General features: G+C 33.1%; 1 protein-coding gene across 13 annotated transcripts in view; it reads left to right on the forward strand.

Moving 5' to 3' along the window:
- The window catches only part of DCX-EMAP (Doublecortin-domain-containing echinoderm-microtubule-associated protein), a 96727-nt gene that overhangs the window by 52295 nt on the left and 18319 nt on the right, over positions 1-26113 (forward strand). For 12 of the 13 annotated variants that reach the window (XM_074114678.1, XM_074114675.1, XM_074114679.1 and 9 more), the window contains 2 exons: positions 11282-11482; positions 17605-17832. In XM_074114678.1, coding sequence (XP_073970779.1) covers positions 11282-11482; positions 17605-17832 — 429 coding nt within the window. Of the gene's footprint in view, positions 1-10362; positions 10495-11281; positions 11483-17604; positions 17833-26113 lie in introns of those variants that run through there. The other variant, XM_074114685.1, reaches the window with a different exon arrangement.

The following is a 26113-nucleotide window of genomic DNA, read 5'->3' on the forward strand; positions in this document are numbered from 1 at the left end:
ACGTTCACATTCTGCGGTCGTCATTAGAATAGCAAATAATAATTGGTAATACCACCATACCTTGGAGATGGTTTGTGACTTTATATTTTAACATAAGAATCATATAAGGGATGTTAGACCGAACTTTTAACGGAGTCAAAACTTCGCTGCTGTACAACTCATCCTTCTACGTCCATAGTTTCATGACATTTATTGTAGGTTAGCAATTCTAGAGATGTATGAAAGTAATACATTAAAAAAAAATAAAACAAACTACAGAATCGATCAGTTTACTAAGCTCCTCATCCAGCTCTCATAAACCAAAACAAAGCACCAAAGTACCTTAATCTGAACTACGAATTTTAAGACACCAGCTACAAACGTCAGCGAAGTATATCAGATTCGAAGTATATGTACAAAATCGCTGCTCAAAATATTGGATTCAGTTTTTGAGCTAGGCTAGTTCGCAACTAGAATGTGGCTCCATTTAAATATTGTGCAATACAATTATTAGCAAGAAGTTTATTCATTAAAATTATAGTAATTTCTTAAAATTTTAATCGAAAAATGAAGAAAAATCTTGTAGTTGCTATTTCAGTCTTGTTTTTTTTAGTAATTTATTTATTTCGACCAAGGGTGAAGATCATGTTCAGAGATGATAACACATTTGTCAGCAAAGATTACTTTAAAGTTAAATGTGATTTTTAAGTTCGCATTTAATATAGTTGATTAAATATTTTTGTATATTGTACTGATTTATTAACTAATTGTACATTTAGTTTATGATTCATAATTTAAATTATACTTTAACATTTTGTTTTAACTTTATGTATTATCCTTGTTGCATAACTGTCGTTAAACTGATTGTTTTTTTGGTTGCAACGGTTTTGGTAATGATTGGGTATTAGAGAAGTAACTTCATTAAAGCCTGCTGCTCAATAACGAGTGTCATGACCAAAGAAAATATAAGTTTAATAAGAGATAATACTTTAAAAAAAAAAATGGAAAAAGTGCAGTTTGAGTAAAGATAATAAATATTCAATTTGTAAATTAATCAGTAGGGTGAAGGGACCAGTAATTGACATACCAGATATAAACTGGTATTATAAGGGATATGAGCCGTTTTTAGTGGTGATTCTTTCAATTTCGTTATTGAGAAGCCTTTGGGCAGGAGTTCCAGAAAAATATTAATTATTGGAAGGTTCCTTGGTATCAGTGGAAGGTTATTTGTGTTAAAAGTTCAAAATCAAGGAAAAAACAAGCCGTTGCTAAGGAGGATTGATAAGAAAATAATTTTTCTTTTTTCTTATTTTTCGTTTATTTGTTCGTATATTCGTGTGGTTATCAATGTTCTATTATAATTAGTATTACTTGTAGATTTCATTTATGTAGTTTTTTTTTTAATTATAAGAAGCATTGAGGATTAAAATGGGGCTGTCAATCACTGGTCCTTGAAACGGCAATCTGCCCAGTAATTGACATGTATGTCAATTACTAGTCCTACAGCTTTTTTGTTTGAGACCAGTGATTGACTTCCTGGGAAAATGATAAGATAGGTTGATAAATTTTATTATAATTAAAAATTCAATACATTGTAAAATAAAATCATTGATAAAAATCGGCATCATAAAATATGTTTAAATTAATGAATTAGCAAATGTACGCCTTATTTCAAGAGGGCATGCAGAATGATTATTCTGTAGAGAACAACAATGTATGAACAACAAACTGGAATAGTCGTGATCGCCGAACAGCTTCCGAGGCCTACGTGATTGATAAAAACGACGCCCACTTATCGGAGTTTGAAAATCTCTCATTCTCCCTCAGTTTTGGGTCCTTGCCACATGCCAAAGAAGAAAGGGAGGAAATGGCTAAACCATAGAATTCCATCAAATAAAACGGCCAGGGGAAAAATGAAGCTCCCTCAAGAGAAGTACCAGGTGCGAAATTAAACATAAGTGGAGAAGTTGGTGACTTAGTGATGTTACACATTTCTTACTTTTTAATCTAGTTTTTTTTTCATTGATGTTTCATTTATTTATTACTGTTGTAAGTGCGAATGCTTACAACCTGAGGCGGGACGCGATGAACGTGCACACAGTGTATATATACATGAGCCCAAGAGGTAACTCAGTAATAATAAACAATCAAATACTGTTTAGATGCAGAAAATAAGAATGAATTACATTCAGATAGTTTGGTTTCGAAGCAAATGACACTGGCAGCACAGATTCTGGAAAATATTAGCGAAGCGCTCCAAAAGAAGGGAAGCGTAGGAGAAATTTTGTTCACTAGAAAGCACCTAACAACTCGAACCCAAAGACGCGTAGATGCCATCAGTAGCAACGTTATAGGCGGAATGGATAAAACAAGGATGTGACCACATAGTCTAATCGGAAGTAGAGAGTTTGGTAAAGTGAGAACCAAAAAAAAATTCCCAAAAAGAGGTTTAAGTAACAAAATATTTAGCGGAAACTTGAAAGGATAAGAGAGCGGAAGAGTTGAGTGAAAGAGATAAAAGCGAGCCGACAGACATTGTGTACGATCTAACATGTATGTTAGCTAATATCTCCTTGGCACTATTGAAAGTAAGGGCTGTTATTCAAATTACCTGTCTTGGCTTGGGGACTTAATTAAAACTGTCCAGTAGGACAGTTGTGTAAGGGTTGGTCGTCAAAAACTGCATAAAATAGCGTAATGTTGAAAAATATTAGATTATTTAGGTTTGCCTATTTAAAAACTGATTAATTATGAATAAGACCGATTTTTGTTATAAATCCAATTGAAAAAGTGATTTAGGTGATTTAAGTGATTTATTTAGATTTAAAAGTGATTTTGAATGCATATCTTATGTCGTTTCATGAATATATTTGTATGTCAATTACTGGTCCCACCCCATGTCAAACACTGGTTCCACCGAAAATTCGGTATGTCAATTACTGGGTCATTGACATACTTCCAAAAAAAATCATTTTTGGTTGACATAAAGATCGAATTTACTGCTTTTAAAATATTAATAAAATAAAATACATCCTACTGGAGCGGTACAATTTTACAACCTACACCTGGAGCCAAAATAACGGAAGTTATTCTACCTTAAACTCGAATTTTTTCTTAAGCAGTCAATTACTGGTCCCTTCACCCTATAAGGTCAAAAATAATTTATAAACTATGTCATATGTTTATTTTATGTTCGACAGCTCTGAAGATGGCCTAATCCATAAATCGAAGCTTTTCAAAAAAAGAGATAGAAAAATAAGAATGGAATCCTCAGTAACTTTTCTTTCACCAAAAAAAGACTGGATTTACCCTAAAACTTGAATTTTTCTTTATTCAAGGATAGAAAGCACTTGACCTTGTATCTGTAGGTAGAACCGATGTTTGGTACTTATAATACCAACATAAATAATACTAATGGGAACTGTAATTTCTAAATATTTCAAGATGGTGCTTGAAAGGTAATTCTCCAAAAATTATATATCTATATATACACTGCTCACGATCAATCCTGTGACGCAATCATTTTACTTCAAAGATACACACTTATTAATTCGGTAAATTTTTCATTTAAAATATGCATACAAATGTGTATTTAGCGTTACATAGCATGTTATTTTTCTTCAACCTTGTTTTCATTAACGGCCCTTCATTTTAATAAATTCTTTACTACCAACCTCTTATTTTTTTTTTAGCCTTTAGAAATGTTGGCCTACTTTAAATAATCATTAAAAACAAAAAACCTACTTTTCCACTTCTCAAGGGGAGAAATATAAGTGATGTACCCGATACATAACAGTTTTCGTGACCTCAATCTTGTCCTGACACGATATTACATTCGAATGACATTACAGTTAGTGATACATATAATTAGTATAATAATTTCTTTTCTTTTTTTACGAACATTTAAATTAAAATCGCTATTTTATTTGTTTAATAAAAACAATGAATCAAACAATTGATTCCACCCGTCATAATATGCCTGATAATACGAGGTCTGTAAATTAAGTCAGTCAGTAATGAGACTGATTTTTTTTTTCCGGACAGTGTTCTCGATACAGACAACACGGTCCATCACCGGACAGTGAGCTGTAAGAAGCTCCTAGGAAGAGCTGGTACCTTCCCTACAAACCTACTACTTTTTTTACTATTTTTGTCTTGTAAGTTAGTGCGGGTGAATGTGTCAATGTGCAATTTTGATATATCCTCAAGATGCCGCTGGGTAATGTAATAATTATATTCTGCCATTGCACTCGTGTATTATTACTTTACTTTTATTGGAAACAATTTATTAGGAAAATTAATTTTAGAACTCAGAGGAAGAAAAGATTCAAAAGCTTCTTCCTAAACCAGTGTTCCCAACCCTTTTCCGCGGTACATCTAATTCTATATTTGCTTTCGTAGTCGCTGGTTCGTCACATTATCTCAACAATTTAAGTTTATTACAATTAACTTGTACAAGGTCTGTAAATTAAGTAATGAGACTGATTTTTTTTAAATTTTTTTATTCAAAAAGAATTACAATTCTATATTGTCATCTTCAAAATAACTTCTTTCTGAAGCCACACAGCGCTGGAGACGTTTCTTCCACTCCTCATAGCAGTGCTCGAACTCCGATACTGGAATAGCCTTCAGCTGGTCGGTTACAGCCGTTTGAATGTTTTCGACTGCCCCAAAATGAGTTCCCTTGAGGTGATTTTTCAACTTCGGGAAGAAAAAAAAAGTCACAAGGACTCAAGTCAGGCGAATAAGGAGGCTGAAGAGCCACAGGAATGTTTTTACTGGCCAAAAACTCTGTTTATTGAAATTGCTGTGTGACAAGGAGCATTACCCGTGATGCAACACCCACTTGTTCTTGATGTTTGGTCTCACACGAATGACCTATTTTTCGAAGTTTTTCAAGAACCTCTCGGTAAAAGTGTTGATTGACCGTTTGACCTTGATGTAGAAACTCTTTGTGGACGATTCCCCGTGTATATCGAAAAAACAAATCAGCATGCATTTGATTTTCGACTTCGGCCATCCTTGCTTTTTTTGGGCCTTGGAGAGGTTGAAGTGTGCCCACTCCATGCTCTGGCGCTTGGTTTCTGGGTCGTACTCAAACACCCTAGACTCGTCACCAGTAATGAATGACACGTTCCAGAGAATGGGGGTCATTTTCAATTGAATCCAAATGTATGTCATAAAAAGTAATGATAGTATTAAGCTTTGCAGATCCAACCTTGGAATTAAACGAATATTACTTTATTAATCGCTCTTACTTTTGTAAGAGAAAGTATTGCAAACGTTAAAGAAGATCGAGAATGTAATCAATTGCTTTACAGATGGTTCCCGGAGGTGGTGTTCTGAATCATGTAGTTATGAGCGGAACTGAGGCATTGGGGCGATTCGCTACAATTTTCCCAGGTAGATTTACCTGGAATAATAGATTGCTGGAAGCGCAGAAGAGGATCTAGAAAAATTTACTGATGATAAGATATGATATGGGTGTCAGTCAGCTCTAAAAACCCAAGCTAAACACAGCTAAGGATTTTAAGCTAATAAGAAAATGCAGAGAATGCTTTGAACCACCTGGCTCTTCTGGAACTCTAAAACTTTCAAGATATTGACGGCCAAAAGATTTGCTATACTTTCAAGGGAAGAGTTTTACTGTGGACCCGAAGAACCCCTATCTTGGCAATCTCAATTAAGGTATAAAGTCTTGAGTCACCTGAATAGCATTAGAAGAGGGACGATTGCCTTCTGTACTGTACATGATTGAAAGCAAGAAACCGTTTACCATTATTTGGCCCATCTTGCTTTCTTAAAGACCAGGATTAAGATATTTGACATTGTCCACATATTAAGGGAGGATCTAGGACAGTTAAAAGCCATGAATATTGCATTGTGCCCAGGCAGATCAGGAAAATAGAGTACTACTTAGAAGTGACTGTTTTCTAGAGTTGGGTTAGGAGCCTCCCATATTTTGTAGGCAGTTTCATAAAAGACTATTACTAAAAGTGAAACTGTCCTATAGATAGACTCTCATCTTTCACAAGCAGTTTTACTGATAATTAATTAAAAGGTAACCATTTTATGATGAGATAATCAACAAGTTTGTCACCTACCGGATAGGATTGTTGATGTAAAAAAATTAATAACAAAACTTTTTCTGAGCAAATTGGTTGCTTTTCCTAAAAATCCACTTCTTTTTTAATTCTGTTTTCTCTTTAAACTTTTTACTCACAATTCGCCCTCTGATTTTGCCTAATGACCTAATTTATGTCTCTTATGCTTAACGACGTATATAGAATGGATGAGATTTGTTCAGCATAGAAATCGCATGACGTAGGAAATAACCTTGGTGAGCCAGAGCTAGTAAGGTGTTTGGAACAGAGGGGGGAGAGATTACCAGAGAGGCTCCCAAGGACGGGCCTCAGTGCCTAACTTCCCTCACTTCTTGCGGCGAACCAATAAAAAATCATTAGAAACTCGACCTCCACTCTCAGATATCCAATTAGTGAAAGGTTGTTTGGCTCTGTTGCGTTATTGTTGGTTGTTTCGTGCTTTATTTGCTTATTTTTTTCCATGGATATTTTTCAAAATGGTGTCCACTTCTCGTTTCTGACTCTATAAGAATAGAATAATATTGTATTTATTTTTTTAAGCAACTTTCTTTTTCAATGATTACCTCTATGTATTTTCTTAACATTTGTGGTGAACAAATTCAACAATTTCTCTTTCGGAAATTAATAAATTAATATTTTGAAAAATAATAAACATTCTCAGGGCCCTTCTGGCTTTCTCATGAGCAGTGACATAGCGTTTAAGGGCATTTTTAACAAATACGAAGGACAACTGTAAATAAGCACACCCAATGCTCATAAACTTTGATTTGATCTGGAACTTTCAATTTGATACATTGCTACAAAAATATTAAATGCAGCGAACTTCTTGGTGAAAGAATGGTTAGGGTTATCTCATTCTACGAGGGTCGTTTGAAAAGTCCGTGCAAAGTCAGAGAGATAGCACTACTAGCGCGTATCGAGGTTATGTTTAGTTAGTAGCATCTCTTGGAAGAACACACACCAAGTTTCAGCCAGATCGGTCTATTTCTTTGTGTTTGGCATTCGTTTGAATCGAGGAAGTCGAGTGATTTTCAAAAAATGGACGAAAAAGAATTTCGTGTGTTGATTAAACACTACTTTATGAAAGGCAAAACGCCTGAGGAGACTAAAGAGAAGCTTGATAAAGATTATGGTGACTCTGCACCTTCGATTAGAACAGTTTATAAGTGGTTTCAAAATTTTCGGAGTGGCCATATGGGCACAAGTGACGCTGAACGTTCTGGACGCCCTGTTGAGGTTACTACTCCAGAAATCATTGATAAAATCCATGATATGGTGATGGATGACAGAAGAGTGAAGGTGCGTGAGATTGCTAGTGCTGTGGGCATCTCGAATGAACGGGTACATAATATTTTGCATCAACATTTGGACATGACAAAGCTATCCGCAAGATGGGTGCCGCGATTGCTCACGCTTGACCAAAAACGAAATCGTGTGAAGTGTTGCAAGGACGGTTTGCAGCTGTTCCAGAAGAATCCGCAGGACTTTAAGCGTCGTTTCGTCACTGTGGATGAAACATGGATACATCACTACACTCCTGAGACCAAAGAACAATCTAAACAATGGGTTACCAAGGGGGAATCTTCGCCAAATAAGGCGAAGACCGTTCCTTCGGCCGGAAAGATTATGGCGACTGTCTTTTGGGATTCGCAAGGAATAATCCTCATCGACTATCTGGAAAGGGGTAAAACTATTACAGGTGCATATTATTCATCGTTATTGGACCGTTTGAAAACCGAGCTGCAAGAAAAACGCCCACGATTGGCCCACAAAAAAGTCCTTTTCCATCACGACAACGCACCAGCTCACACCTCAGCAGTTGTGGTCGCAAAATTAATGGAAATAGGGTTCCAACTCGTTTCACATACCCCCTATTCTCCAGACTTTGCTCCCTCGAACTACTATTTGTTCCCCAATATGAAGAAATGGCTGGCGGGAAAAAGATTTTATTCAAACGAGGAGGTGATTGCAGAAACGAATGGCTATTTTTCAGACTTGGACAAATCCTATTATTCGGAAGGGATCAACAAACTAGAGCAGCGTTGGACGAAGTGTATAAGCCTAAAAGGAGACTATGTTGAAAAATAAAAAAGGTTTACCCCAAAAAATTAAGTAGTTTTTATTTTTGCACGGACTTTTCAAACGACCCTCGTAGTATAATAGTAATATGTATGATAATTAATAATAATATAGTTAAAAAGGGATTGGCTGAGTGATTAGGGAAAAAAAGAAATAGATAACGGTGATCCCAGGTTTGAATCATCCAGCTGCAGGCCCCTCGATTTTCCCTTCCGAAGAGCCATTTACAAGTTCACTTTCTGGTGATGGAAAGTGTTAATCTGTTCCCCACAAGTATGACAAGATTTTTGAATACTAGCACACAGTAGAAGTTGAGGGTATATATATTCCAATTAAGTTCGTGTGAAGAAGATTGATTATTATCTTTTCTTTACTTAAATTAAGAAACCACTAAGTATCAATTAGAAAACATAAAAATCAAGTTTTAAAATTGTTTTAATTTTCATTGTGTAAAATTATATTGTGTACTTTTTTTCTTGATGTTATTTCATAATACGTATAGGTCAACTTCTAGGCAGGATTCAAATTCATAGAATTCAGTCTGCGTTGGAATCCAGTATTCATTTGCTAACCACTCAGCTAATCTTTTCCCTGTTATTATTATTACTATTTTTTTTTTTTTTTTTTTTTTTTTGCGCATCAACAGCTGAGGTCATTAGCGCCCGGAGCTTTTTCCAGTGCACTGCCGGCCTCCGGACAGTGTTCTCTCGTTACAGACAACACTGTCCATCACCGGACAGTGAGCTGTAAGAAGCTCCAAGGAAGAGAAAATCTAAGGGTCAGCTGCTGGATTCAAACCCGGGACCTCCGCGTGGGAGTCCAGTATGCTAACCTCATAGCTAATCCCTTCCCTTTACAGGGGTTGATCGTCAAAAACTGCACGAAAAAGCGTAACGTTGAAAAACACCCAACTTTGACAATTTTTTTCTCTTTTTCTACAAAAGATAAAATTCCCAAATTTTCTTTAAAATATAGGGCAAACCCTCCTTTATAGCTGTAATTTTTTTGCAACAACCCAGATCTAATAGGTATCGAGAAAAAAGTTGCCAAAAATGAGCAAAAACGGCTTTTTCAAAAAATGTTCTTGTTCTTGTTCTTCTTCTTGTTGTTACCTTTTTTGTAAACAACGTAGCGCCTAAACGCTGGAACCGATTTTCATGAATGAGGTGTCATTCGATTGGGAATTTTATGTAGATGTGCCTTTTGGGGGTCTCGACGCTGTACATCTAATTGGGGAGGAGTTAGCCCCCTTAATGTAAGGCCCCCTCCAAAATTATTATTACTATTATTATTATTATTATTATTATTATTATTATTATTATTATTATTATTATTATTATTACACATATTCAAATAGGTGATTGTTGAGTAAGTTCAATACTTACCCTTTGTATTATGTAATTTCATAGTACCTTATATATTAAGACAATTGCGTTGTGCATAGCACAGTTGCCCTTGTGACTCACCCAGTAAGGGCATGCTAATTTAAGGTCAATGCCCACCTAATGTTCCTTTACAGGGGTTAGGTTAAGTAATCTACAATCAACTAGGTGAATAGGTTGGTCAGATTTTAATTGTTTTCACTTGTTTAGAAAGAGTCACCCCTTATATTCATTCAATCTGTTTCATAATGGTAGCTCTACATCAACAGCAAAGTAATTATCGCTTATTATTATTATTATTTTTATTTATTTTTTCATGTACATTCAGTGACAAAAATCGGCCATGTTGGTTTACTTGTAAAATGAATTGAAAAGTAAAAGCTTATGAAAGATTTAGGTTCATAATGTACATACATATGTAAGTAAATACAATACGCCTGAATTCGGTAACACATTCTATAAATTTGATAGGCATTTAAGAAACTACTTTGGTTTAATACGGCGGTTGTTGCCTTCAGCTCGATGAACTGATGAATCTTTTGGATAGTTTCAAGTTTTTGCATACAATAAACGTTAATGAACGTAGTTTTTAGCTTTAAAACTTGCAACAAAATCTTCTTCCAGTTCCTGTCCAATTTTTTATGCAATATTCTTTCTAAACGGTAACCTTTTTTATTATAAATTCAACAATTAGTAATAGTTCGGTACCAGTGATAGAGACTTTCTCTGCAGGTCAACAGAATACAGAACCTGAACATAAGTATTGATGTTGGTCGTCAATGTTAAACATGGAAGCAATTATAACTACCGTACCAATATTAGTACCAATTGGTTCTGTGCGTTATTTTACACGCAACATGACGTCACTATTAAAATTAAAAGGATATTGCGATGATCCTTATGCAACATCGACCACAGCTTCAAATAGATATCAGTTTACTGTTGTTATGGTAATTTGTTTTTAATTTCTTATTCTCTTGGTTAAGTTTTAAAATTGTTAATTTAGATAATTAGAAATGAATTTTTTTAATTTCAATTAAATTAAATTCGTTTTTACAAAAAAATCTAGTCAAAAACGTGCATAGATATGCTACAAATATTTATAACGAGTTCATGGATTCGGATTTTTGATCGTTTTTGATCTTTGATAGAGGTTTTACTAATTTTGGATAGTATTGTAGAGTAATTTTGCTCAAAAAAAAATCTGTGGTTTAGTGTTGGAGAAGCTGCATGCAGAGCATGCGAGAGGTAAAGACGGAGTAGATAAAAGTCCATCAATAAGCGATGCAAAATTGCTTAGGAGGAGAAGTAGAACCTCTAAAAAAAAAAGGTGCCTGATACCGTCATTGTGTTTAGGTCATATTAACCCTAATTTCAGTTTTTTTAAAAGTAAGCCAATTTAAATTGGGCATTCCTAAGTCTGAAGCACAAAGAAGTCGGTGCTGTTCTCTGTAATTTGAAAGAAGTGAAGTAGGTTATCTTCGATATCAGAAACATCAGTTAGTTATTTTAAAGAAACAAAACCGCTTCTTCTCTTATTAATTCAACTAAACTATTTATTAGAATAAATTAATGAATAATTTAAAGCTACCACTTAAAATTACTTAGTTAAATAAACTTAAATCAAAACCCTAAATTCCAAATAATCACAATATTTTCATTAATTAACTGCTCTTTACCATTTTTATTTTTTACTTATAACCTTTACTTATTTCGATGATCTAATTTTTGTTATAGAGGGAAGTGACTATTGTACGACCTAGGACAGTAATTAGTGGCGGAGGTGGAGGATATTGGGGAAGCAGGCCTCCCAGTCCTGGAGGCAGTGAATCTTCATCAATTATGCCCCCGCATACAGCGCCCAGACCCAAATCAAGGGGCGCTCCTACAGCACATGAAGCTAAATACAATAATCTTAATTATTGGCGAGCTAGAAAGGTTGGTATTACTGTAGTGATTATATATTTTATATAATATTTAAAATTAGGAGAAATCACTTGTCGCCCTATTGTTGCTATAATTATGATAAGATCATGAAATTGGCATTGGCTTAATGGAGTGTTAAAGAGCTAAGGTCTGTTAGTATACAGGGTGAACCAGTAAGTATTGTTCATAGGCCTACTGTGTGTAGTACATCTTAAGTGGAGTTCAATGACGTATTGGCCAACTTCATATTTTCCACTGTTCTTGAGTGACGTCACTTTTAATTTTTTTTCTAAAATCATTTACTTAAAATCATTACTTTTTCCCAATAAAATTGTTATTACTCAAAAAGTTTTAGTCCGAATTCGATTCTGATGACACGGTTAGAAAGACAGATAAATTTTCTAAAAATTGATACCATTTCGAAGCATAAGTTGTCCTCCAAATAGCCTCAATCTTCCTTCTGGATAATGGAAAAATAAAAGTAATCGAAATTTTTGAAGAAAACTCATTAGGCCCTTATGTGATCATTATCAGACCTAGGTGCTGGCACTTTTTATAAAAGTTTCCTTGTTTAATGGGCTTCACAAACGGTATATCATTTTCCAGGATTCCTTTTATCTTCGTATGAGAAATTACGTTTGTTTTACAAGAAAACGTGTTCACGAGCACTCAACAGTGTTAGTTTAACAAGTTGTTTAATTCATTGAAAACTCTTTTAGATGGACCAGTAGTCAATTTTTAAAGTAGATTGTCTTAAAATAAGGAAGTCAAAGGTTACAAATTGCACTTTTAAAAAAAAAGTTACTTCTGATCTCTCTGAAATATTTGAGAAAATGTTAGGAAATATTTTAAACAAGTGCAATTTTTATAAACAAATATTCATACGTACTTACTCCAAATTATAATTTCTCACACAACTAAACTGTTGAAAAAGAAAAGAAGGTGAATAAACCTTCACTTTTTTTTTTCTAAAGTGCAATTTGTAACCTTATTTTAAGGCAATCTACTTTACTTACTGGTTCTCCCTGTATAGAGCTTTTTATTAAATCTTTGTAACTTGTTAAACATTAATTAAGTTAATTAACAGCAAGGCAGGCAACAAATTTTTTAGTGAGAAATTGCCTCAACAGTATTTTTTTGGCTACCCATTTTCTTTGTCCGTGATAATTTATTTCAAGGTTTGCTTTTGTTATAAGATTAGAATTATAAAGTGTCGTTATCTAGATTGTGACCTTGAAATGGGAAATCCATTGTTTATAAACTTTCAAAATAATAAATTAATAAACATTTTGTATAAACTCGAAGTAAATTTCCGCCCTGACAGTGAAAGTGAAAATACTTTTGCACAATGAAAGGTATGTTATCGCTGTTAGTATGTAACTGTAGTGTATTCACCTGTATAGGTAAGTTTCCATGGGTTTATGCTAATCTCAAAGTAAGGCCACCCTTAGACCATTGATTTTAACGTCAACTGACCCCATTTCAACATCTTCTCTGATTTAGAGATCTCTATTTTTATTTTAGTTTCCTTCTTTTTAAATGATTACTCTGGAAAAAACGTTTTGGATTATGATTTGTTCTGTTTATATATTTTACTTTTATTTATTTTTTTCAATCTTCCTCCAAGTCTTAAGTAATTTATAAGGAATTGAAGAAGTTCCTTTATTAATCCCATCGAAACCCTAGAAATTAATTGATACTAGCCACCTATATCCAAAACCACGATAAACTAAGTCACAATGTTGGGCTTAGAGGAAGCGTACATCGAGCTTTAACTATGAGTTCCATAATACTTCCCTACTACTCGTACTAGAATTTGTGTTCGTCGGCTAGAATTATGTGTTTCGTATTAATTTTTAATCAGGTAGGCACGGATATTTTGAAGCCTTCTTATTAAAGTATAAAACTCTTTACTTTCCTTGAATGTATGGAACCACGGCTTAGTAGATATTTGAGGTTGTAAATAGTTTAGTTAATTCTCCTTTAAAGACGTTCAATTTGCACGAAAAAAAAAACTTTACAGGCTGTTTTAGTTGTGTCTTCTAAAATTTAGTGTCTCTTCTTTTTTTGTTTTCTTGATATTTCTTATGTGCTGACCATCACAGATAAATGCAATTGTGAAAACGTCCAGCATGTTCGGTCTGTGTGCTCTGTCTCGGATAAACTCTGATATTTTATTATTGCATTCGAATCTGATGTTCGCAATAAAAAGCCATAAATGTTCTGAAATTCATTGTAATATTTTATTAAAAAGCTATTGAATTTGTTTTAAAAGCGTTTGAGTAGTTTATACTCAGAATTAAATGTCTGCTGACCTCTAATGTAAGAAATATAAAACTGAACGATAGAAAACTGAATTTGGTGCCACTAGAATGCAGCAGCAGTTCAACTTTTTTGTCTTCATCATCCAAGTCTTGCCCGATAAAAATGACCTGATGGGTCTCACGTAATATTCTTTTTCTGACACATTTTTTAATTGATGGAATTTCTTAAATTTTTCTTAGCGTAATATAGGAACACCCAGCCATTCATATTCGAAGAAGGTTTTGGTTAAGTAAATACAGGACTCTCTCCAAACTTTTTAGTCTAATCAAACTGACTGACTTGTGGGGTACTTACTCCAACTAGGAGGTAACACATCCTCTGGGTCTCGATATTATAGGCCGAATGATCGATCCTCGCGGATTCTTATCTAACTCAGCATCCAATTTTGGTTCTAAAAAATAATGGAAAAACTACAGTTATTAATAGATTCTTGTTTTGTTTATCTTTTTAAGTAGAAGAGCCCTTAAAAAATAAATTTTTCAAGGAAATTGAAATAACTTTAGAAAAATTGCATCTTTAATTGTCGAATTTAGGCCTAAACGTTCTAGTAGAAAGAACTGATAATGGTTACTTATTTTGGCCACTTCTTTACGTTTGGATAACTATATGAAATCCATTTGTTGAACAATTATTGTGTTCTGTCTTTGTTTCTAAGTATTTATAAATATCTCATACGTTTAAAATGGCATTGCGTGTTATTCATTTAAGTTCCTTGACTTGACTAGTTTTACTCATTAATCTTATCGCAAGAAGTGTTTCTCTTTAAACTCTTTGAAAGTGAACTAATAAACGTCTTCTGAAGCGGTTTTCTTGTTTGTTCAGAGTTTGCATGAGATGATATTTTACACAAGTTGACACAATTTAATAGCCCCCAGTTATTCTATAGACTATTAAAACCAAACATTGAAGTTAAAAAAAATTACTTTCAGGTTAAATGAAGTATTTAGTTGTTTTCTTTGATAAAAGCATTTATTACATAAAGTATTTAATTAAAAAATCTCCGTACCATTCAAAAAATTGAAGTAGTTATCTCATCTCTCAAATAATCTTCACCGTATAACGAATCAATAAAAAATTAAGGCTGCATTTTCAGTCGATCAGAAAATGTGGAGAATAGAATGTCAAGGAAGATGAAAAATCCACTCTCTAACTTACGCATCCAAAATCTCCGCAACAAAATAATTCATCAAAAACTTTTTTGAAAGAAGTTGAAAGACCAAGAAATTATTTTTTCTTACTCAAAGATATTTAATGGAGAAAACTTAAGATTAGATGGCGCTGTAAGGAAGGTTGGTAAAGACTCAATTGACTGGATATCATTGTCTAGGATCTTAAAAGTATTTTAGGAATTTGTAATTATAAAGCGCAATCATAGAAACAGCTGGAGAATATACGAATGTTTAGGAGGAGGTTTCATTGAGAACTATAACACCACGAAGATAAGGTTATTAGTTTTAAATACACTGATAAGCGTATCCTTATTCATTTCTACGATATTATCAGGGCGACCTAGACATGGAGCTTTTGGCTTTGAGAGTTGTGTTAATGAAAGGCCAGAGTTATGGAAATAATATTGGTTCCTCTTCCATTGATTATTAACTTGCACCATTTATCTAGAGAAGCATATGTATTGAAGAAAATGAGACTAAATAACAGTTTGAATGGAGGACCATTTGGAGAAAGATGATATGCCAAGAAGGATAAAGTTTGGTGGAACTAACCTTTTAACTAATCAGGAAGGTGTGGATGGAAACTTGATTACTGGCCACTGGAGAATAGCTGCCATTTATTAATAGGAAGAGACTCTATCAGGAGAACCATTTCAGCTTTTAATTTTGATAGACTAAACGTAGAGGAAATCGAACTCTAAAGTTCGTTAAGTCGCATCTTGATAACCGTTAATTAATTTTTATTATTATAGGCCAACCCTTTTGAAACATTAATATACTCACACACTATTTCTTGCTTTAAGTCAAGAAAAAATTAAACAAAAAATTATCAGTGTAATTATAAATTACAATATTTTTTACAGGCGCATAGACAGCTTGGTCATTAGCGCCGAATAAACTAACTATAATTTATTAATATCTCATTTTTGACGAATGGGAAATATTTAAATCGTCCTATTGATAAGTTGATTTACAAATTAAAAAAATTAAAAGGATGGATTAAAGGAAGATTTGCAGTTTGTTTTACTTATCTATATTTATATAACAGTGGTTTAGGTCACGCGAGTTTGTCGAATGACGTTCATTCTCATGTGTTCTTCGTTTGTTAGTAAAACTTCATGCATATACACATGCATAATGATAGCATAACCATTCATACATTGCCCTCTCACCTCCATGACTTGCTCATACATAATTTGCTTTAGTATTTTTGCATGCTATATTGCTGTAATATAAAGCATTTCGTTTGTGTCTTATTCTTGGAATTGCTTTTTATGGAATTGTTTTATGATTCTGTGAGTAGAAAAAATTTGTTAGTTTATATTAAAAGAAAAACTGTCCAAAAATGTTCAAGAAATCGAAACTTGACACTGTAAACCATATTTCTATCCAATCATTTCGAACTAAGACACTTTTATGTTGTAGGACTTTAATGGTAAAGCTGAGAACAAACATATTTCTAGACCCAACCAGAATAGAGTAGAACACTAGGTGCTGTAGAAACATCAGCCAAAAGACACTAATTTTATTCGAGCCTCATAGGTCTAGTAGGGTCCATAGTTTAAATCACATCTAGATTTAGCCATAACATGTCTTTTGGTCTCATTAGTACTAAAGTTTTATTGTTTTTAATCAGCCTTGCAGTAAAGCCTTGCTGGTAATAACCTCATTTATAACCGTCTATAACCTCATGTTATTAATATGGAAGCTCAGAAGAAAATCATTTCCCTTCTTTCCTAGTTAGTTAGGCAGTGTAATTCTGTTGTATTGTGGAAGTAAAATGGAAAATGAGAAATAATTATGTAAAATAAATTAATCAAATAATTTAAATGGTTTCGTGAATTATGAAAGATTAAGTAGCTACGTATCAATAAATATGAGTCTACGGTCTACGATAATCGTTAAGGTGATTTGTTCCCCCTGGAGTGACTCTAATCTATCCTCTACTTTTCATAGCTGGTTTGTCAACACTTGTGTAACTCACATTGTACAGCTCTGCATATTTTAACGATCTTGAAAATGTATAAACCAAATGTACAAGATCGACCTACAGTTGATTTTGTCTTGAGACTGAATGTTATGATATGAAATATTAAGAGGCAAATTCTTAAAAAAAAAAAAAAAACTCGGCTATCTCTAGCCAAAAGCACAAACAGAAGACATGAATAACGAATAACCAACTGATGGCTAATTCTAGCTGTTTGGCCCAGTTTACGAAATCTTCGCTGGTCACAGAAGTCTATTTCATTCAAGCGTAGATAGGTACTTGATGTGTCATAATTTTTATTTAATATTAACATGTTAAGGTTGCGTATTTTTTATTTTACTAATTAGTAAAGACTTTCAAACGTAGTAGACTTTTCATATCTATCAGAACCTATGAGGAAAACAGGTGTCGAAACATTTGGCAATTAGTTAATGTTGTTTTTGAAGACCCACACTCAACCACAGTTTAAAATAAGAAAATAGAAAACGTAAAGGTCAATAAACAGAGAAGTAGGCAATATAATAGCAACAAATTAATAAATATTTCTTTGAAATTATCATCAATGTTCACCACAGTTTATTTGCCCACTTGCCAATGTAAAATGTCCTCACAAACAAAATTATTAACCTTCAATTTATTTTTAATATGTGCAGGTGACATTCTATAAAAATGGCGACCCATATTTTCCTGGTTTGGAGTTCAGATTTAGGCCAGGAAGGGACGTCGGTACACTGGAAGCATTACTTGATAAATTATCTGTTAGAATGGATCTACCAAGAGGTGCTAGATTTGTTTTTTCATTGGATGGAGAAAGAAAACATTTACTTGAAGAGCTTGAAGATGGCCATTTTTATGTTGTTTCTTCATATAAAACATTTAAGGTAATAGCGTTTTATTTTTTACATGTTTAATAACACTTAAGAAAATGAAATGATGGCATTAAATGTGTATTTGGGAAAAAAATTTCTTTTACGCTCGAAGGTCATGAAAGTTGAGGTCACTAATAAGCAGTAAATAAAAACAACTTAATTTTGAAGCATGATTTTCATTTCAAGGGCTTTTAAAGTCAGATTTGAATTAAAATGTAGATTAAGATTCTTCGTCGAGATACTGGCTTTATTCTAAAACACATAAAAGAAAAACATTGATTAAGCCTCTAATTCCCAGCCAATTTTTACCAGATAAATTTGTCGTGTGATTGAAATTCTTATATTAATTTGTTTGGTTAGGTTAGGCATTTCTATGTTGAAGGTTGTCTTGTTTCCTTATAAATTAGGAAAGATGCAAAATGCTAAGATCTTCTTTTAAAAAATGTTTTCAGTGTTTTGGAATAAATCTGTGTTCATAATGCAGAAGTGGTTTTCAGCTTAATGGTTAAGCCATTGGCAATGTATTAGTATTTATTTACGAACTACCTAGAATATTTGTTCGTATTGTTTTGTGAGCGAAACGTTTAGTTATTCATACCTTAATACTATTCTTTTCATACCTTTTGCTGCTAGAAGACCCTTTTTTCTTTCTTAGTAACCAGTAATGCCGTACAAATATTCTTTTTTCATTTACTGATAAACGTAAGTTTAGTTTTAGAAAGTATATTTAAGTGTTTTTGATAAATTCATTTCATCAAGCTTTGTTTCACTAAATATGCAAATTAAACATTATTGTAATTTTCTCTTTTAAATTTATTTTTATTTTACTTTTACAGAAATTGATTTATATTGGCATTTTTTGAGAGCTAGGATGTTTAATTTTCGAACTGTGTGTTGACTTATGTAATTCTGTTATAACTGTTAAGTAAAATTTCCACTTATAAAACAAGTCTTAATTTACGATTTCCATCTTAATTGAATCAAGTGAGATTACTCGCTTTAAATTTATTTATTTAGTAATTTATATATTTTTATTTAATATTGAAAATATGGTTGAGTCTGCAGTGATCGATCGTTGATTTTATCCGTCGAAGTATGTTTTTTTAAAACTGTTTCTAGTCGGATTAATTGAACTTCCGCATCCGTCCATGACACCTAATTGGTAATTGGCCCCGCCTGAAAAAATAGGCTATTACTTTGTACTCCACGTTAGTGAAAATTTGTTAGTAAAATTGCTGTTCGTAATAAAAAAAGGAGTGACCCACATGACCTTTACCTCTGTTCATCTCTTTGTAATAGCTAGTGAGATTACTTAGTTACTATACAAGCCCATAAAATAGTAATAACATGAATAGCTCCTTTTACTAACAACTTTTATTTCATAGTAAAAAACAAATTTGGCACCTTACACTAACATAACACATTCCAAATTTATGTTGTAAAAAAGGTTATACTTTTCTTAAATAAACGACTTTGTAGGACTTATTTAACGCCCCTTATCTTTCGCTAATATGATTATATTTATTAAATCTTTCAGAAGTGTTTGACTCTAATTGGTTAAAAGTTATTTTTTTAATTATTAATATATTGGAAGAAGTAGATGTTCGTTCATTTTTCAGTTGGGCCACTATGTTGAATTTCTCAAATGGTGTCCGCTACCTACTACTTATCTTTTTCACTTTGACCCATAGAGTGTAGTCCTCCTTTTTGGAAATGCCTTTGGCTAGTTCGTTGCCTCTTCTTAGTAACCTCAAGAGTTCCAACGCTTTTCAGATAAATCCAGTGTTCGCCAATTCTGAAGACGAATCATTTTAGTTGCTTCCTAGCCACAACAAAGTTTTCTTTAACCTTTTGCCTTTCTCAGGTAGCGCATATCATTGGAGCGTAGTATACCTTTGTTTTATATTTTTTCTAAGAGGAGCTTTTTATTAAGGACAGATTAAATACTTTTTTTCTTCAGCTTTCCTTCAAAGCTTGTTGAGACTCAGAATGTTGCCTAGAATTGGTATGTTGAGTAGACCTTAGAATGTGAAGAAAAAGATGGGTACCACAAGAAGTGAGATAGGTCAGATCCTCAGGGAAATAGGGTTACTAATTTGGCTTAAATCCTAGGAAGACAACTCCTTAGCTATTACTAGGGGCATCTAGGCCAATCGCTCACATTGGCGACTACAACAACCTCATAAAAGAACATGCTCTAATTTTTATTTTTATTGTGTGTTTAAAATATGAGATTTTTCTCTTGAATCGCAATGATTGTGGTTCATCGTATTGGTATGATTTGCTCCGAATGCGTGCTTGCATTTTAGGCAAACAAGATAAATCTAAACAATCACATAAGTTTTATGCCTATTTATTACATTGATATTTGGCGTGCAATTTAGATCAATAGTTATAAAATAAATAGATAAGAAACTGTTTATTTAATTGAGAGATAGATTACAATATATGTTAAAATGGTTCTCGACATGTTTAAGCCGTCCAAACTACTGGAAGGTTATTAAATTACAAAACAAAATACAAGCTTCTGTAACAATCTAAGAATGAAGAATTAATTCTTAATATATTTTCATAATAAAAAGCAATAATAATATTAATGTAATAAAATAAGTACTGTTTACAGAACTTAAAGAGAAAAAAGGAAGAAAAAAGAGATAAGTTACAATCTTTAAAACAGAAAATAACTAAGAGAATGTAAATAACGAAATGTGAAATGTACAGATATATTTACACATCTATATCCGAGGAATTACAATCTTTGGTGAGTCCTGGCCACATCAATGAGACTTTTCCAGCTGTCTATATTAATTGCAGCCTCCTGGGTCTGCCAACCTCCCAGGTTGTAACTGTTAAATGGATTTAACAGTTAAAGCCATCAGCTGGTCTCAATTATATTCAGTAATATTAAAACTCTAAATTAATAACTAATTAAACAAACAGTATGATCCACAAGGTCGAACCATGCTTGTCTGGGAGTTGTTAAGTCATTTTGCCGCTGCCACTGAAGAAAGCACATGAAGTAGAGCACTAAGTCAGAATCCATCAACAGTGGACCATCGAAGAAGCGCTAACGTAAGCAGTTCAGGACTGGACGAACTGGCACATGATGAAAATTATCCTTGTAAACTACTCTCAGTGGTGTACAACAGTTGCACCAAGCAACATTATCCATTGGTAGGTAATTATTCAAGAAATTGTCAAATCCTGTCCAGAAGTATTGCGCCTGACCACCTCCAACATAAGAATTCCTAAGAAAACTAAGTGGAGGAAGGTCCAAGTCAAAACAGTAATTGAAATAAGGATTATGGACTTGAAGCAGCAGGAACTTGGCACAATTTAAATAATGTATATTAAAGAAGGCAAACCGGAATAATATCTTTATAAAAAAATAACAGTTTGGAAATAAAATTTCAACTGTTTGACAAGAACCACAGTTGTATTTGAGCAGGAAACTACTGTTGCCTTCAGTTTAATACCAACAATAGCAAATAACACTCTTCAGTTACATTATAATAATTATATTAATCGTTAAAACAAGAATATCGCTATTATAAAAATAAAAGTCACGTAACATTATGCAAGGGACCTTGCCACCACGCCAGCCATTTCTCCCTACTAAGACCTTAGATATTTTGTTATTTGTTGCACCCCTTCTTTTAAAAAATAGTGAAGCGTGCTATAAGTAAACTTTTCGTGATACAAATTGACGTTTATTACCAACTCTTCTCTCTCTCTCTCTGCTTCTTATAAAAGGGGTGAAAAGCATTGTTAAAATTTTCTATCTTTTTTTACCATCTTTATTTTCTTCTTCATGTCTCCGTAACTGGTTTTATTTAATATTAACAACCCTACTTTGAGCACACTTTTACAGCCTACTTACACAATCTGTTCAAAACTTTAAAGGCATTCTTTATTGCCTATTTTCTGGGTATGATCAATTTTAATCTTTCCTTCTACTTTAATTTCGCAAGGGACCGAAAAAATTGAAATTTATTGATCATAGATTCGACTTTTATCTTATTCTTTTATATTTTCACTTTCCTTTTTCTGCACTCAAAATGGAGAAGTATTGCAACTTGATTTTGTGTTTTCTTGTATTACACATTTTTCTCCCAAATGACTTAACGATATTCTTTAATCTGAAATTAAAACAGAGGGCTCTCTTGCATGTACAAGTGCTTGCTCTGATCTATTTCATCTCAGGGTGTCCCCAATTCTTATTTTCATCATTACTAACGGAGCTCTAGAAGCGAATTCTTGGAGCAACAATAGAAAACATTCTGTTCATGTCCCACTTAATCGAAAACAGAGATCTGCGAACAGTCAACATTGGTCCAAACAGCTGCCGAAGCTTTCCACATCAACTTACAAGGAAGCCGCACATCTTCTTGAAGTTTAAAAACATTTTATTTGCTAAACCCATGTGATTTCTTACTCTTTCTGTTTACAGATTAAGGAATTATTTAAATTTTATGTAGAATTACAACTACATGCTATGCCTGACGGATGATGTAGACAAACTAATAAATTTGAAGTGATCTGATTGACAATTATCCAACGGTGTTAAATATTCTGAAGTTGCGGGGCCAATTTCGTCTTAGAAAACATTCTGGAAGAATTTGTAGGAAGAATGTGAAATTGAGGACTAGAATGAGAGGTTACTGTAAAATTTTAGGTCATGACTTTTGCTAAGTCCTAAATGAACGAAATTTTGAGGTCGCTATATATTTTACTATGTTTAAGATACATATTTGTCAGTAAAGTTTTATGTTCTAATAATAATATAAATTATTATATTGAAGGGGGAATTGGTCTGAGTTCAATATGTGATTTACAAAGTCAGTTGTTTGTCCAAGCAACAAGTTATACTGTCGCGGAGATAACATGGTCTGCAGTTAGTATGTGGTTATTGGAAACATATTTAAGATGTAGAAATAACCTTCAAATTAAATTGTCCATTACGATGTACAAATTTCATGCACTTGTCTTTTACATGGACATCCTTGCTAAAATTATAATTGAATATAATAAGTAAGACATATGTATAACTATGAAAACTTTTATTCAAATTTAGCAAGAGGACCTTTAGATAAACAGTCACGGATAAATCGAGGTTAATAGTGTTAATAATTCAAATAAAGTAAAAAAATTAAGATTTGTTTATACAATCAGATTATTATTATTTATATCGTGCCAAACTAACCTTCGTTATTGAGAGAAAAGTTGCATCGATTCCTAGGATTAGTATGGATTAAATTATAATAACTACATATAAAATTCCCATACTTCTCATTATTGTTATTTTATATTCATAATAGTTACCTTACCTTGCTCTAATTGATGCTTCGCCCAAGATGATCCTTTTATTAGGAGTGCATAGTCTATGTTTTGTTTAAATTTTTAAGGAAATTATTTCATTTGACATATTAATTTATATAAAATTATTAATTTGGTTAAGATGGCTGTTAGCAAGTAAGTTCGAAAATCTTAACTGGTCCCGCAATCTTGAATTGGTCGAAATGAAAAACAGAAGTTTATAATTAGAAATGAACTTTAATGTGTACACGACTTTAAAATGATCGTGTAACCCTTGATTTCTATTTCTTACTATAATTACCAGGTTTTTTGTTTTTTCAATTTAATTTCAGGTAGAAATAATAATTTTATTAATTTTTTTTTAAATCATCGTCAACAACTGAGTTTTTTTATAACCTGTTCTCTTCTTCATTACACTTCTTCAGTTTTGGTCAGTCGCAAATACGTTTTTTGAAGAACTTCATGGTATTTTAAAGATACTTCCACTGCATTCCAAACAGCTCCTACCGACTGCTGTTAGTTTTAGCCCATAAAACACTTTCTTTGCACGAGAAAATTCAATAATTTATGAAATTGTAGTAATTTCAATTGGAGAATTGGTTTTCCCTCTAGTGGTAGCAAGGGAACCAACTCCTGCCAGAAAATTGGCCTACAATATTCAAGCATAATGGGCTTAATTTTGAGAATAATTAAAAATAAGGGAAATTAAAAATTATCTCAGGTAATTAACCAAAAAAAAAATTAAAAAATAACGGGAACCAGCCTTTTTAATTTTGTTTAAAGAAACAGTAAACCACAAAAATCCAAAAATGTAAATAGAATTTCTGTCATACATACGTATTGCATAATTAACTATTCAAATAATAAGTAACATATTCTTCATAATTTAAATAAGAATTGTTCTAACCTTATAACCTATATAAATAAATAGATGTGTGAAGTTGTCCTAGTACTGTCATGTTAGATGGCGATTTATCATTTTTGTATTAGGTACTATTATATATGTATGTAGTGTGTATCATTATTATTTACTTTTTTAAGGAGGGGGTTTAGTAACAAACGTTGGAGGTTTATAAGTATGTACTTATGAATGTATATATGTGAATGTAGTTAGGTACATATGAATTATGTTGGTCTTCCCTACCATTTTGCTTTAAACACTAATAGACATGCAAACATTTTTCTACAGTTAATAACCCGTAATATAATAGGACGGTCACAGTGTTTTTGCCTGTCAACCAAAATTGTGTTATAAATGAATCAATCCAAGTAAAAACAAAAATAATAGTAACAAAATTCTCCGTAAAAATTTATTTGCTAGCATTGTTACCTAGTTTTTCTCTTCCTAAAAGCTTTTTACTGTCCAATGTTATTTGTAACGAGAGAACGCTTTTTCAAATACCGGCAGTGCTCTAGCAAAGGTTTTCGGATGTTAGAGATTTGTTGTTGATTTTAATAAAAGATAAACTAATAAAGCAAGATTTATATTAATTTTTATTTTCACTTACCCAATTTAGGAAAAAATGTTGCAGTTATGAGGATTTAGATTTTTTCTTTTAATGATTTAAGGCGCGTCGACATCTGAGGTCATTAGCGTCCGGAACTTTTTTCAGTGCACTATCCCGGCCTCCGGACAGTCTCTCCTTGCAGGCAACTCTGTCCAACAGAGAGCTGTAACCAGCTCCTAGGAAGAGAAAATCTTAGGACCCAGCAGCTGGATCCGAACCCGAGACCTCCGCTTGGGAATCCAATACGCTAACCGCACAGATAATCCTTCCCGACAAACCTACTATTTTTTCACTATTTTTGTCTGTAAGTTAGTGTGGGTGAATGTGTCAATGTGAGGCTGTGTAACTAAATGGAAAATTGCAGTTAATATTTATGTACAATTTTGATATATCCTCAAGATGCCGCTGGGTAATGTAATAATTATATTCTGCCATTGCACTCGTGTATTATTACTTTACTTTTATTGGAAACATTTTATTAGGAAAATTAATTTTAGAACTCAGAGGAAGAAAAGATTCAAAAGCTTCTTCCTAAATCAGTGTTCCCAACCCTTTTCCGCGGTACATCTAATTCTATATTTGCTTTCGTAGTCGCTGGTTCGTCACATTATCCCAACAATTTAAGTTTATTACAATTAACTTGTACAAGGTCTGTAAATTAAGTAATGAGACTGATTTTTTTTAAATTTTTTTATTCAAAAAGAATTACAATTCTATATTGTCACCTTCAAAATAACTTCCTTCTGAAGCCACACAGCGCGGTGGAGACGTTTCTGCCACTCCTCATAGCAGTGCTCGCGATACTGGAATAGCCTTCAGCTGGTCGGTTACAGCCGTTTGAATGTTTTTGACTGTCCCAAAATGAGTTCCCTTGAGGTGATTTTTCAACTTGGGGAAGAGAAAAAGGAGTCACAAGGACTCAAATCAGGCGAATAAGGAGGCTGAGGAGCCACAGGAATATTTTTACTGGCCAGAGCATGGAGTGGCACACTTCAAACTCTTGTGGAACGTCTCCAGCGCTGTGTGGCTTCAGAAGGAAGTTATTTTGAGGGTGACAATATAGAATTGTAATTCTTTTTGAATAAATTTTTTTTAAAAAAATCAGTCTCATTACTTAATTTATAGACCTTATATAATATTCACTTTAACTAATTTTTGAATAAGAAAATCCTTAGATTTTAAAAAATATATCAAGTAAAACTAACTAAATTAAAGATTTTGCATCAGTCTTTTTACTTATTGTTGCTGATTAAAGGGTAACAATAAATTGGTATTCCGATCTAGGCGTGAAATTCCAATCATAATGGAAGCTGAAAATATCTCATTACTTTGGGGCCACCACCTTGAGTTTAAATATGGAAGCAAATAGAAAAGAAGGGAGAATCTGACTGTTCGGAGGGTGAGAAAAATGAAGAAAAGGGCTTGTGTAATATGGATACAAATAGTGGTGGAAGGGCCGCTACTAACAA

This window comes from Rhodnius prolixus, unplaced genomic scaffold (assembly GCF_049639745.1).
Source record: "Rhodnius prolixus isolate KJV_2025 unplaced genomic scaffold, Rpr scaffold_7, whole genome shotgun sequence".
Lineage (NCBI taxonomy): Eukaryota > Metazoa > Arthropoda > Insecta > Hemiptera > Reduviidae > Rhodnius > Rhodnius prolixus.